This window comes from Chiloscyllium plagiosum, chromosome 17 (assembly GCF_004010195.1).
Source record: "Chiloscyllium plagiosum isolate BGI_BamShark_2017 chromosome 17, ASM401019v2, whole genome shotgun sequence".
Taxonomy (NCBI): Eukaryota; Metazoa; Chordata; class Chondrichthyes; order Orectolobiformes; family Hemiscylliidae; genus Chiloscyllium; species Chiloscyllium plagiosum.
The window spans coordinates 15436523-15451122 of record NC_057726.1 but is presented as its reverse complement, the minus strand read 5'-3'; the positions used below and the strand labels follow the sequence as shown (position 1 = coordinate 15451122).

The following is a 14600-nucleotide window of genomic DNA, read 5'->3' as shown; positions in this document are numbered from 1 at the left end:
TATGGAAGATCAACTGTTCTATGTAGCCAACAAAGAGACAGGCATAGCTGGGGCCCATACGTGTGCCCATGGCTACCCCTTTGGTCTGGAGGAAGTGGGAGGATTCGAAGGAGAAATTGTTAAGGGTGAGGACCAGTTCGGCCAAACGAATGAGAGCATCAGTGGAAGGGTACTGTTGGGGACGTCTGGAGAGGAAAAAGCGGAGGGCTAGGAGGCCCTGGTCATGGCGGATGGAGGTGAAAAGGAATTGGATATCCATGGAGAAGATGAGGCATTGGGGGATGCTTCAGTTACACATGGTGATGTGCACTGAATTAGTCACCTTATCTAAAGAATGTAAATAAGTTGGTGAGTGTTCAGAAGAGGTTTACTAGATTAATAGAGCGAATGTGGGGGTTGTCTTATGAGGAAAAATTAGACAGACTAAGTTGCATCTGCTGGAAGAGTTAAAGGTGACTTGATTGAAATATATACAATCTTAAATAGTCTTTACAGGACAGATGTGGTGAGAATCTACCATTAGGGGTCTCTGTTCAAAAATCAAGTGTTGCCCATTTAAAACAGAGATGATGTGATTTGTTTTCTCACCGAGGGTCCTGGGTCTTTGAAACTCTTTCCTTGGATAGATGGTGGAAGCAGAACCCTTGAATATTTCTAAGGGAGAGGGAGAAGGATTCATGTTAAGCAGAGGTTGAAAAATTATCAGGGGTAGGCTTGAATGTAGATGTCGGGTTACCAAAGATCTAAGATGATATTAAATTGCCTGAGGCCTGCTCCCAGTGGCCTACTCTTACTCCTGAATTGCATGTTCATGTGTTTCTAGATTCATCAGAGAATTAAAAAGCACAGGAGGATTTATGCTTGAGTCTGCATTAGTTCACAACTTTTCTTCACTAACTTGCTAAAATTAAAAATCCTCCTCAAAGGAGCTCTTTATTACCTTTAAGAGTCAGATATATCAAAACGTGTTGAATATTTAAAGCCAAATGAGTGATTCTCTGCCGTAAGTGGCAGAGAGCTGAGAGATCTGCATTTCCTTAGGCCAAACAGGTATCCTCAGAAGTTTTTGAACAAACCGCACATCGTTTGCTTTCACGGATATTCAGATATGTTTTATTTGAATGCAGTTTGGAGAGTCAAAGGTCAGTTTGGGTAGTGGCTCAGATCTTGTGATACTGATGGTGGCAAAACTGTCAACACTTTCTGGCATAAATCGGCACGTGCACAATTAGATATGGGAATCAAAGACATTGCTGTCAGCGAATCTGTGTTTGCCCAGGAGGCACATTATTCAAAGTCACCACCCTCCAACACCCACCACACCCCCACCGTATTCCCACAAACCCCCACATCATGACCCACTCTTAGCACCACCACCCAAACTGCAATCAAGTAGAAACTACTGAGCCATTGAATATTGATCACTGTTGGTATCCCTGTAAAAATTATTGAAAATGTCATACCTTGCTGAAGTTGTGGATTTCTGATTGGATTGTATGCTCACAGTTACATCCAAAGAAATCAACCCACTGATCTTGGAAAAAAGTATTATGTATTTGTATGTTTTCAAATTTTTTCATTATGTTTTTTTAAAAATCACATCTTTAAAATGTTTTAAATTCTTTTTAGAAGTATAATGTATTATTCTAGCATGTGTGGCTTTATGAAGGTATAACTGAAACTGAAAAAGTCATTGTACTTCAATTCCTGGTTTACTGTCTGTGAGCTTACTTCAATGTGATTGTCTGCTGAACCTGTTTGGTGATATCACCTATCCAGTGATTCCCTCATCATGGCATTTGATTCAAGCTGGCATCAGGGAAGGTGAAATCAATGCCATTAGAGATTGCTAGGTCTTTGTTGGTAGCTTTTTACTAGCATGGGCTTTTTCTTTGCTACCTTCCGAAACAGTAGAACCTGACCAATATAAAATCCAGTCAGCAACATTTACAATCTGATTGAGAAACACCTTCTTGGATACTGATCTCTTTGGATGTAATTCTAGTACTTCAGCTTTATAGGATCAGTTGCAAATCTTTAGCTTTTGAATGCAGTGTTCATATAATAATCATTTAAGTGAAAACATTCATATTGCGACTGTCAATAAGTGGGCAAATGTACAGGTGGTTCATGATTTACAAAACTAGTTACAAACACTCTTACTTACAAATGGGATACTGTAAATGGCTGTAGGAGCAAATTATTGCAGATGTTGGAATCTGAGAGAGAGCAGGCTAATGTTCTCAGCCTGAGCCTAGATGACTCTTTATCAGAACTGAAGTGAAGGGGCAGCATTTCTGCAATAGTTATTGGAGGATGGGGGAAGGGGCTGTAGAGTGCTGGGGGAGGTAAGCTATTGATAGTTCAGATTAAGTGATCAGAATGTGAGAATGACAGAACAATGGTGTGTTTAACTGCCTCACTCGCACAACTCTTTTCTCAGTACATTGATGACTGCTTTGGTGCTGCTCCATGCTCCCGCCAGGACCTTGAAAAATTAATTCATTTTGCCTCCAATTCCCACCCCACTATAATTTTCACACAGTCCATTTCCGACATTTCCCTTTCTTGCCTTGACCTCTTTGTCTCTATTTTGGGGAATAACTGTCCATTGCCATCCACTACAAAGTCACTGTCTCCCATCAGGTGGTTGAAGGAGCAGCGCTCCAAAACCTAGTGCTTCCAATTAAACCTGTTGGACTATAACCTGGTGTTGTGTGATTTTTAACTTTGTACACTCCAGTCTAACACTGGAATCTCCAAATCATGACTGACTCCCATAGCCACGTTTACTACAGTTCGTCACACCCCACATCCTGCAAGGATTCCATCCCATTCTCTCAGTTCCTTTGCTACATCTTATCTGTTCAGATGAAGCTACCTTGCAAAACAGCGCTGCTAACACGGCTTCCTTCGATAACCGTGGTCTCCCGCCCACTGTGGTTGATAGGGCCTTCAATCGCATCTGACCTACCACCCATGCTTCCACCCTTTCTCCTTCCCATCACTCAAAGCGGTGTGATCCAGTCCCCTTTGTCCTCACTTTACATCCTAACAGCCTCCGCATTCAAAGGACCATTCCCTACCATTTCAGACAACTCCAGCAGAATGCCACCACCAAACACATCTCCCCCTCACTCACTCTGTCTGCATTCCACAGGGATCTTTCCCTCTGCTACATCCTAGTCCATTCCTCGACCACTAACACCACCTCCCTTCCCACAGCACCTTCCCATGTAACCGCAGAAGGTGTAACACTGCCCCTTCACTTCCTCCCTGCTCACCATCCAAGGGCCTAAACAGCCTTTCCAGGTGAAACGGCAATTCACCTGTATCTCCTCCAACCTTGTGGATTGTATTCGCTGCACCCAGCGCAGCCTACTCTACATTGGAGAAACCAAACACAGATGGGTGGCCACTTTGCAGAACACCTCCAGTCTGTGTACAAGCATGACCCTGACCTTCCCTTGGCCAGTCATTTTAACACAGCATCCTGCTCACAAGCCCACATGTCTGTCCTCGGCATGCTGCAGTGTTCCAGTGAATCACAGCACAAACTGGAGAAACAACATCTCATCTTCAGACTAGACACTTTACAGCCTTCTGGAATGAATATTGAGTTCAACACCTTCAAATTGTGAAGCTACTCCCATTCCTTCCCTTTCTTTTAGCTACACTTGTTACATTCTCTGTCACCATGTCCTCTCTCCCCTCCCACCACCCCAGTGGGACTGTCAATCCTTTCCAATCTGGCAGTTAGACACACCATTGTGCTGCCAGTCTCATGTTCCAATCACTTAATCTGAACTACCAATATCTTTTCTCCCCAAGCACCTTACACCCCACCATCCTTGCAACTCCTCCTCCACCCAACTGTAGCATAAATGCTGACTCCTCCACACTTCATCACTGATGAAGAGTCATCTAGACTTGAAACATTACCTTGCTCCCTCTCCATGGATGCTGCCTGACCCGCTGTGAACTCTAGTATTTGTTTTTCTCAGTACTGCATAAGGTTGTATTCATTTTAATTTTAATGATCCGATATATGAACATTGGCTAATACATATGAACGGCTGTTTTATATTTTACTGTATTGTGTTTTGGCTTGCATACAAATTGACAGGAGTTGCGAGGTCATGTTGTGTCTGTACAGGACATTGGTAAGGCCACTGTTGGAATATTGCATGCAATTCTTGTCTCCTTCCTATCTGAAGGATGTTGTGAAACTTGAAAGGGTTCAGAAAAGATTTACAAGGATGTTGCCAGGGTTGGAGGATTTGAGCTAGAGGGAGAGGCTGTATAGGCTGGGGCTGTTTTCCCTGGAGCATCAGAGACTGAGGGGTGACCTTATAGAGGTTTATAAAATCATGAGGGGCATGGATAGGATAAATGGACAAAGTCTTCTTCCTGGGGTGAGGGAGTCCAGAACTAGAGGGCAGAGGTTTAGGGTGAGAGGGGAAAGATATAAAAGATATAAAAGATACCTAAGGGGCAACTTTTTCATGCAGAGGGTGGTACATGGATGGAATAAGCTGCCAAAGGAAGTAATGGAGGCTGGTAAAATTGCAACTTTTAAAAGACACCTGTATGGTATGTGAATAGGAAGAGTTTGGAGGGATATGAGCCGGGTGCTGGCAGGTGGGACTAGGTTGGGTTAGGATATCTGGACAGCATGGACAAGTTGGACCGAAGGGTCTGTTTCTGTGCCGTACATCTCTATAACTGTATGACTCTGTGACTTATGAACGTATTCATGAACAGTATCCATTCATAACTTGGGGACTGGCTGTAATCTGACCGCTTTTCTGCTTAAATGATAAAACTCTTAATCTTGTGTTTTGTTATGGAGTTGCTCTCTCTGATTCACTGCTGGATCTAAATGCCTTGTATCATTGCAGCTGCAGACAACAACGAGGGTTCTTCATGCCCATTTTCAGGAAGATGAGTCAGAGGAAGAGGAAGAAGAAGAGGAAGAGGTTGAAGAGTTACAGGATGTCAGTGATGATGAGTACAATCCATATGCGAAAATTAGAAAATGAGTCATCTATTACTGGTGGAAAGCAAAATTCACCTAATAATATTATTTTCCGACTAATTGCTTCAGGAAGCAAAATTATTAAAATAGTATCTGGGCCAACCCAACCATTTACAAGACTAATTGATAGGCACCTGTAGCTGTGATGTCTGAGAAGTGTCCAACACCTGACCATTGACTGGAGTCTCTAAAATGGATTGACACCAGACAACCAAACTCTTCAGTGTTACAATCAAATGTGGTCCTTGACATTCAGATTTCAAATTGGTTTAAAGAACTAGTTCTCGGTGACCTCGGATAGAAGGAAAATAAATTTGATCAAAGAGGTAAATAGCCAACTGACATTTCCCGAGCTACCATCAGTTCTGAGGAAGGGTGACTCGACCTGAAATGATGATTCGGATTTCTCTTGACAGATGCTGCCAGATCTGCTGAGCTTTTCCAACAATCTCTATTTTTGTTTCTGATTTTCAGCAGCTGCAGTTCTTTTGATTTTTAAATAGCCAACTTTCTGCTGCTGAATCTATATCTAATGAGAGAAACATAGGAATTATTATGGGAACAGAAAGAGAGAAATGTATATGTGTCTAGGTCAAATCAGAGATTTAGAAAAGTCTTCCTAATTTTCCTCCTTTTATGCTCCCTTTAGAATTCCTTAAACATTTTAGCAACTTTGTTGCCTGCATTGTGTCCTCAATGTTTGCACATAGTTCTCTCTGTTGCAGCATTCCTTTTGCATTCAGTGGTTCAGTGGTTAGCACTGCTGCCTCACAGTGCCAGGAACCCATGTTCAATTCCTGCCTTGGGTGACTGTCAGTGTAGAGTTTCCACATTCTCCCCATGTCTGTGTGTGTGTTTCCTCCCACAATCCAAAGATGTGCAGGTTAGTGAATTGGCCTTGCTAAATTGCCCGTAGTGTTCTGGACTGTGCAAGTTAGATGCATTAGTCAGGGGTAAATATAAGGTAAGGGAATGAATCTGTGTGGGTTACTCTTCGGTGGGTTGGTGTGGTCATGTTGGGCAGAAGGGACTGTTTCCACATTGTAGGGATTCTAATTCTTTCTTTTATATTACTTCTCCTCATTTTTCTAACCAAAATGGATCAATTCATATTTCTCTGATTAAATTCCATGTCATTTCATCCATTCCACCAGCTTGTCTATGTCCTGATTAAATATATCATCGTACACTTCCAACTTTTGTGATATCTGAAGAATTTTTGAAATTGTGCACACACAAGTCTGGGTCATTAATATAAATTAAGTAAAGCAGCGGTCCCAAGCTGACCTTAGGGAAATCCAACAGTACACCATCCTCCAACCCCTTCATTTCTTAGCACTCAGCCAACTTTATACCCATGCTAACTCCACCCCCCCAACTCCCTCTTATTGTATGAGTGTCAATTTTGCTGAAAAGTTGTCATGTAGTACTTTATCAAAAACATTTCACACATTTTTGCACATTATATAACCAAATTACCCTCATCAATCATTTTTGATTCATTATCAAAAAGACTCAAAGCACAATTTCCCCTTAATCAAAGGCTTTCCTGATGTCATTCACTTCATTTTGTCCTGAATTCTGTCTCCGAAAGCATCCCGCCCCTGCATCTTTAAACTGACTGCAAGAAAACGCATTCTTCCTGCTTCTGCTCTGTTGACCCCTGGAAGAATGTTGGATATTTTAATGATATTTGAAATGAAAGAGCCATGTGTAGTGACAGACGTGCTCCTTTGCCAAGTCTGGTTAGAGTTGCCACCACCGCTGATCTCTGGACACGTTTGGGTGGAGTTGCTGGCTTCATCCTTTCTTCCTGCACAGAGATCCCCATTCTGACTTTACACTTCTGTTAGGGAGAAGAAGGTTTCTTGAAGCAAGTATCAGCTTGCTCAGCTTTGAAATGAGTCCATTATTGTCATGAAAAGCTGGAAAATGTTTCCATCTATTTCTGCAGGATCTTTGTGCAAGACATCATTAACATTGAGAAATGACACTGATGCCTGCAATAACCATTTCTTCAGAGATCCTGGCAATTTCTCTGTCAAATGTTGATGGGAGGTTTAGGAGATTTGTGCAGATGTTCAACATCTTTGTGTTCATTTTTAAAAAAAACTTTGTTTGACAAAGGCCTACTAGAGGAGCCATGTGTCATTTTTGCTGAGTTAAACGCACTGTCGTGATACTTCAACACTTTCATCATCATGTCGCTTACTTGTGGAAAAATAATGCTTTTGGATCCCGTCATAGGGCCTTTAGCTTACTGTGATAGAAGAATTAAGCACACTACGGAGGTTCATTGGGGAATTCGACAGTTTGTAGATGTGGGCTTTCCTTAATTTGCTTCTGAGATATGGGCATCACTAGCTGGGCCAATGTTTATTGCTACCTCCCTAGATGTCCTTGAGAAGGTTGTGGTGAAGCTGCCTTTTGAGCTGCAGTCCATGGGTGTAGGTAGACCCACAATGCTGTAAGGGAGGTAATTCTAAGATTCTGACACAGCAACACTGAAGGAACAGTGATATTGGCCAAACTCAGGATGGTGAGAGACTTGGAGGGTATCTTGCCAGTGTTCCCATGTGTCTGTTACCCTTGTCCTTCTAGATGGTAGAAGTTGGGGGTTGGGAAGATGCTGTTGAATGAGTTCACAGAATTCCTACAGTGTGGAAATAGACTATTTGGCCCAACAAGTCCACGCCGACCCTCCAATAAGTAACCCACCCAGACCCATTCCCCTACCCTATACATATCCGTAACTAATGCACCTAACCTACACATCCTTAATACTATGGGCAATTTAGTGTGGCCAATTCATCTAAACCGTACATCTTTGGATTCTGGGAGGAAACTGGAGCCCCAGGAGAAAACCCACTCAGGCATGGGGCAAATGTGCAAACTCCACACAGACAGTTGCCCGAGGCTGGAATAGAATTCGGGTCCCTGGCATTGTGAGGCAGCAGTGCCAACCACTGAGCTACCATGCCACCCATACGTTGCTGCAGTATTAACTTTGTGTCTGTTTTCATTAAAAGAGAAAGCATATCTGAAAAAAACTTTCTCTTGATATCATAATTAAAGATACTGGTTCAAAATACAGCAAGACAAAGTTTTAAAAATATTTGCTGTGGCATGGTCTAAGGTTGGGAAATGGTCTGGGAGGCAAGTTGCTCATTTGAGGCTAATAAACTACGGTCACTGTGGGGCAATAGTTCAACTGGGTCCATCAGAAGTCCATTAGAGGCTTTGTTTCTTTTTACTGAACACTGTCTTTGCAAATTGGCAGCATTTGAATCCATAGTTGTTGCTCCTGGGGAGAGGCCAAGATGTGAAGATCACAAATCACCAGGAATTGACTGGCTTTCTGTTCTTTCCTCAGTAATTGGGATTTGATTTAGCTGTTTCAGGAACATAGCATTTGACGAAATCGGGTGCAAACCTGACACAGACTTCACAATTGTGACATTTCATGTTGAGAGTAGACTTCCGTTCTTTGTATAATTGTTGAGTTTTACAGTCAGCACTGCAATCACTCCAGCTAAAGGGAACAGTGCCTCGCAGTGCAGACGTTCCTGTTAAAGGGGGCACTGAACAACAACATAATCCTTTACAACAAAGGGGACAGCTTACTGAGTGCATGATAGAGACCAAAGACATTCCTGTGAAAGGAGACATTGAGCCTTAGACAACAGCATAGTCTGTTCAAGTTAAAACAAATATACATATGCAATTATACAGCAAATCCCTGATGAAAGGGAAGCATTGGAGTTATTTTTAGCAGCATTGTCTGTTTATATTGATGGAAATGTTTCTCAGTACACAGTAGCACCTTTTCATTACTGAACTTTAAATATCCAGGTATGTCCAGACCAGTCTTCTCAGATCCTAATAGGAGCTGCAATATGACCCTGAACTCTGGGCTAGTTTAAACTGGTCACCACCCCAGTGATCTCTCTTCTGTCCTCCTGAAACAGCACTGGCACACAATTAGAAAAATGAACATACAAAAGGTTGTAAAGCAAAAGGGATTTTCAGTATGTATTAGTTGCGATATAAAAAACCGTTTTAACTTGTGTAGAGTTTGATGTGATTAGTCAGTGTGATCACAGATCAACTTCAGGAGCTCAGGAGAAGTAGAACAAATGGCCCAAATTGGATCAGAATGAGTTAATTCCACAGAGAACCGTTCGACAGCCACTTTCTCATTGTACTCAAAAATAGAACCATGAGATCGTGTGAAAACTATTTAATGAGATATGTGTGATTTGCTCAAACATAATCAGTGACATTGGTAAAATTAATAACAGGCATTATTGTTTGTGGTTTGCTTTCATGTAAAGAAAACAATTCCTGTTCCTGTTTTTTATTTTGTTTTGTATGGTGTATGAACATCAATTTGCAGCTTATTCATAACCATCACAATGTCTGAATAAAACAGCAATGATCTGTGTCTTTCTGTGATAAGTGGGATTATTCTGCTGACTACCATTGAGATAGATAATTTATAATTGTACAGACTCCATTCTGACTCTGCTCCTGTTGAACTACACCATGACAGAAAGCATTCTTAGAACAGAACAATTTGCATTTAATGAGTGTCAGGAGGCTTACAAATGAGTGAAATACTTTTGAAGTGAAATCACTGTTAAGAAACATTCAACAGTCATGGTAGGCAGAACAAGATTACACAAACATCATTCTATTAATGACCATCTAATCTATTTTCCAGTATTGATGTTTGTTTCCACTACTGAAGGATAAATACTCATATTGCAGGGCACAGGGACAACTCTGCTCTTATATTGAAATCACACCATGGAGTCCTTTATATCAAATCAGACAGTAACTCAATATAGTGCTCCATCTGAAAGGCACTACCTACTGCCTCAGTAATGACAAGGCAGCATTATCCTTTTGTAGTCAAATCCCTGGCGGGGCTTGAACCCTCAATCTTCTGATACCAAGGCCAACACTGCTACCCGCTGAGACACAGCTGATACCTGACTTCCAGCAGGAATTGTTCTACCTCAGATATCTGAAGCAACATGTTCAGATATGTTATGACAGATCTCTGAGTAGGTGATGTTCTAGATCAGACTAAACCCCCTCAAAAAACATTAAGGAGATTGCCTAGACCCTACCTTTTATTTAAAGGTGACTATATGATGCTGCATTAGATTGGACAAACTACTAAGCTTTAAGCAAAAAATACTCTATCTTTATATCACAGTTAACATACAAACAAAAAATAATGGCATACCTTTAACTCTATCAAAATGCTTAACAAAATAATACATATTTTAACTACTACTCATCAACTGTTCGATTATAGCAGCCATCCATAAACATGCTCTGGGCAAAGGCAAAACAGATTTCTCTCACTTGTGAGCTCTGCCAGTCCTGGAGATGGAATACCAACAGAATGAATCTAGCAGCAGAGAGAGAGAGCTCAGACTTTTTGCAGCAACAGAGAGAGAGATGTATCTAGCAGCTTCAACTCCAAATCCCTCCCCCTCCCCCCAACTTTAACAATTGAAAGCAAAACCTAAAACCCTGGGTCTGTGTGATCTAGACTCTATAGACTCATGCTTCTTTTGTCTAACTTCTTAAAAAAAGCAAAATGATTTACTCTGCTTTCCACGGAGAAAGCACCTCCGCATCAGATTTACATCTTCAAGAGAAACAGGACAGGACAAATCTCTCTTAAAGGCACATCTTATCACATTGGAGCTTGAACCCAGGCTTTCTGAGCCCCAGGGCAACAAGAGGCCTTTGTTCTACCTTAGATGCTGGGCAGAAATATCCAGGAGAATCTCTTGAGGCACACGGAAAACTGCATTCCCACCGGCATCAGGGAAGTTCATGACATGAGCAGCTTCTGCCATCGAAGTACAACAGATTTAAAATACAAAACCACCTTCAAGTATACCTGAACACATTTCTTCCTCTTAGTTTAACATGGACTGAAACACAAGTGCAGAAACAACACAGCAACACTGGGACACCACTCATGATAGCTTAGAAAAAGGTCTTTACTGGACAATAAATACAAAATTGTAAAATACACAAATATACACAAGTGATAAAACTTCTCAAAATATATTGCTCAACAAATACTCTAGCTCATATTTAATTGTTGATTAAAGTAGTGGGTACACGCAATAATAGATACAACTGAAAGCTCCTAACGACAGAGTATTTAGCAACCTTGTCTGGTAATAGAATAAAATTACTGTAGGTTCAAGGCAGAATTTCATCAGACAACTGTTATTTTATTTGCATTAAATTGTTCAAAATATCTTTAGAGGGAAAAAAGTAACAATTACCAGAACAAGAAAGGTTGTGTTTTTTTAATTCTTTCATGGGATATGGGCAAGGCTTACATTTGTTGCTCTAACTGAATCATATTTCAGTGGCTGTAAAGAGTCAAATACATAGCGGTAGATATGTCACATGTTGGCCAGACCAGGCAAGGCCAGCAGGTTTCTGTCCTTGAAGGACATTGAACCAGAAGTGTTTTTACAATGGATCATTGTTTCATGGTCACCATTGCTGAGGCTGAGTTTATAATTCAGACATCTTCTTATAAAAAGCAATTGAATTTTAAATTTCACTAGCTAAATTTCACTCCATGTCCCTGGAGTGCTTCCCTGGGACTCTAGATTACTAGGACAGTAACATGATCACCACAGCACCAGTGGTTAAGCTCGCCATCACTCATTGCTCTTGAATGTGAGTGCCTGGGGCTCCAGCAACTTCCATTTCCACACTATCATCTCCCTGAAGTCTGCCCTTGTTTTTCTCAGAGCTTCCTCTGAGGTGGCATGGTGGCTCAGCAGTTACCACCACTTCCTCATAGTGCCAGGGATCCAGGTTCGATTCTAGGCTCAGGTGACTGTGTGGAGTTTGCACATTCTCTCAATTTCTGTGTGCTGTTTCCTCTGGGTGCTCTGGTTTCTTCCCATAGTCCAAAGATGTGCAGGTTAAGTGGATTGGCCATAGTGTCTAGGGATGTAGGCTAGGTGGATCAGCCATGGGATATGCAGGGATAGGGTAGCTGAGTGGAATGCTCTTCAGAGGGTTGGTGTGGACTAGATGGGCTGAATGACCTGCTTCCACACTGTAGGGATTCTGTGATTATTTGTGATGTGAGTCAGCCTTAGCTGAGATGATTTTCCCTTGAGTGATCTGTCATATTGACACAATTCATGTAGCCACAGACACAACCTCGTCGAAAAAATTATGTATTTGTGACACCGCAAACTGTTAGGGGACAGTTAGTCCCTGTCCAGGACTGCAGTTTTATATGTTGGCCTTGAACAGTCTGGTATGATACCAGGTATAAAATCTTCAAATGGTAACAGAGGCAGAATTGGAGAGAGAGAGAGATGGATTAGCAACTTCCAAAAGCCAGGTTGCCAGTTTATCAACCTTGTCCCACATTAAGGCCACTTTTGAATACTTTGTGTGGGTAGTGGTGACTGACTGTAACTAAGTGGCAGATATCCCATTAAGATCAATGTCCTAGAGCTAACTAGAATTTTCCAATCAGCTGGCTGGCCCCTCAGCTAATGCATAGACATGACCACACCAATACATTGGCCTTGGACGGAGTGCAAAAGCAGATTTCACTGAATAATACTGTGAGTCTAAGGGTCATGGATTGAGGAGAGGTCAGATGAACTGAGCTTGTATTTCCCTGGCATTGCAAAGGTTAAAGATTGATTGAGTGAAGTTTTCAAGATATTGAGGGAAACAGATGGAATAACTCCAGAGAAGCTCTTCCTGTCATTTGGGGAAACTTAGGAGCATCATCTAAAAATTAGCACCAGATCTTTCAGGAATGAAATTAGGAAAACCCTATTCACAAAACACAGTAGAGGTTTGCAAATCTCTTTCACAAAGAGCAACTGGTGATAGAGCAACTGTTAATTTTAAAACTGCAATTGATAAGTTTGTTGTCATCCAGGTGTATCAAGAGATGTGTGGTGGGTATGGAATGAGCTCGTAGATCACGTCGAATGGAAGAACAAGCTGATGGGGCTGAATGGCCTCCTATTCCTATGTTCCTATATATCTCTTGTATTCACTTCTAATGCATCTCCATGGCAAAGTATCTAGCCCTCTTCTTCATGATTTATCACACTTCCAAGATTGCCCTGAAATGAGATTTTCTTTTAGATTAGACTTCCCACAGTGCGGAAACGGGCCCTTCGGCCCAACAAGTCCACACTGACCCTCCGACGAATAACCAACCCAGACCCATTCACCTACTCTCTACTAATGCATCTAACACTATGGCCAACTTAGCAAGGCCAATTCACCTGACCTGCACATCTTTCGATTGTGGAAGGAATTTGAGTACCTGGAGGAAACCCATGCAGACACAGGGAGCATGTGCAAACTCCACACAGACAGTTACCCGAGGCTGGAATCGAATCCGGGTTCCTGGTGTTGCAAGGCAGCAGTGCTAACTGCTGAGTCACCATGCCACCTTAAATCTCGCAGATGGAAGATTCATTTGCTGCTGCAACCAGAAGAAAAATCGAAGGGATATGAAAGCAATCTTGTGTTTCCTTTTCAATTTTTTTGCTGAACGCTTGCATTTATTTGTGATTCAGAAATATTGGGATGGGGGTCAAAAATGTTGCATTGATAGTCAACATTAATCCAATTGGACGACAAAGTCAGTTCTGCTTCCAATTGGTTGTGGGAAGCGCTGGAGAAAGGATCAATGGCAGGAATGTGGGGTGTTGGATGACCACAACCAGAGGTCATGTGATGGACCTTCAGGAATGTACCCAATCAGCGTTAGCAACTCCAGTGCCAACCCAAGCTGACCCTTCTCCCTCCTAGGAGGTCTGGAGGCCTTGACCACCCAGTGTGCAGTGAAGCTGCTGCCATTCAGTTCAAAGTTAAAAATCACACAACACCAGGTAATAGTCCAACAGGTTTAATTGGAAGCACTAGCTTTCGGAGCGACGCTCCTTCATCAGGTGATAGTGGAGGGTTCCATTCTAACATGGAATTTATAGCAAAAATTTACAGTGTGATGTAACTGAAATTATACATTGAAAAATTGATTGTCTGTTGAGCCTTTCATCTGTTAGATACAGTGATCGTTTCACTTCTTTCATGTGTAAATCACAAAACCTTTTTTTTAAAAAGTTGCATTTTCGGGTTCGCTGTTAACAATGGTGATAGCTAGACAATATGTTGAAGGTGTTGGACCCCTGTGTTCTCCGTCTATGCCATGATGTTTAGATTGATTCTAATCTAAAAAGTGAGTTTTACATAAATTCATGCAGTTTTTGAGCTCAGAGTTCTACATGAATGCATGCAGTTTTTGAGCAAAGTACAATGTAACCCTGCAAGTACAAATTCACCCCACAAAATATATGTGTGCATGTGGGTCTTTGTCTGTCTGTGTGTCTGGGTTGGTGGTTGTGAGTGTGAGAGAGTGTATGTGTGTGTGTAGTGAGTGCAGTGTGTCTTAAGTCTGTGAGGGGGTGCATGTGTGAGTGTGGGAGTGTGTGTGTCTGTAAGGGTGTGTGTGGGTGTCTGTGTG

The 14600-nt window shown here is 41.8% G+C and overlaps 1 protein-coding gene across 5 annotated transcripts in view; it reads left to right on the top strand.

Moving 5' to 3' along the window:
* Window positions 1–5832, top strand: part of LOC122558239 (CBY1-interacting BAR domain-containing protein 2-like) — a 63243-nt gene extending 57411 nt beyond the window's left edge. For all 5 annotated transcript variants that reach the window (XM_043706594.1, XM_043706592.1, XM_043706591.1 and 2 more), the window contains one exon: window positions 4902–5832. In XM_043706594.1, coding sequence (XP_043562529.1) covers window positions 4902–5042 — 141 coding nt within the window. In that variant the 3' untranslated portion in view covers window positions 5043–5832. The remainder of the gene's footprint in view (window positions 1–4901) is intronic.
* Window positions 5833–14600: the final 8768 nt, after the last annotated feature.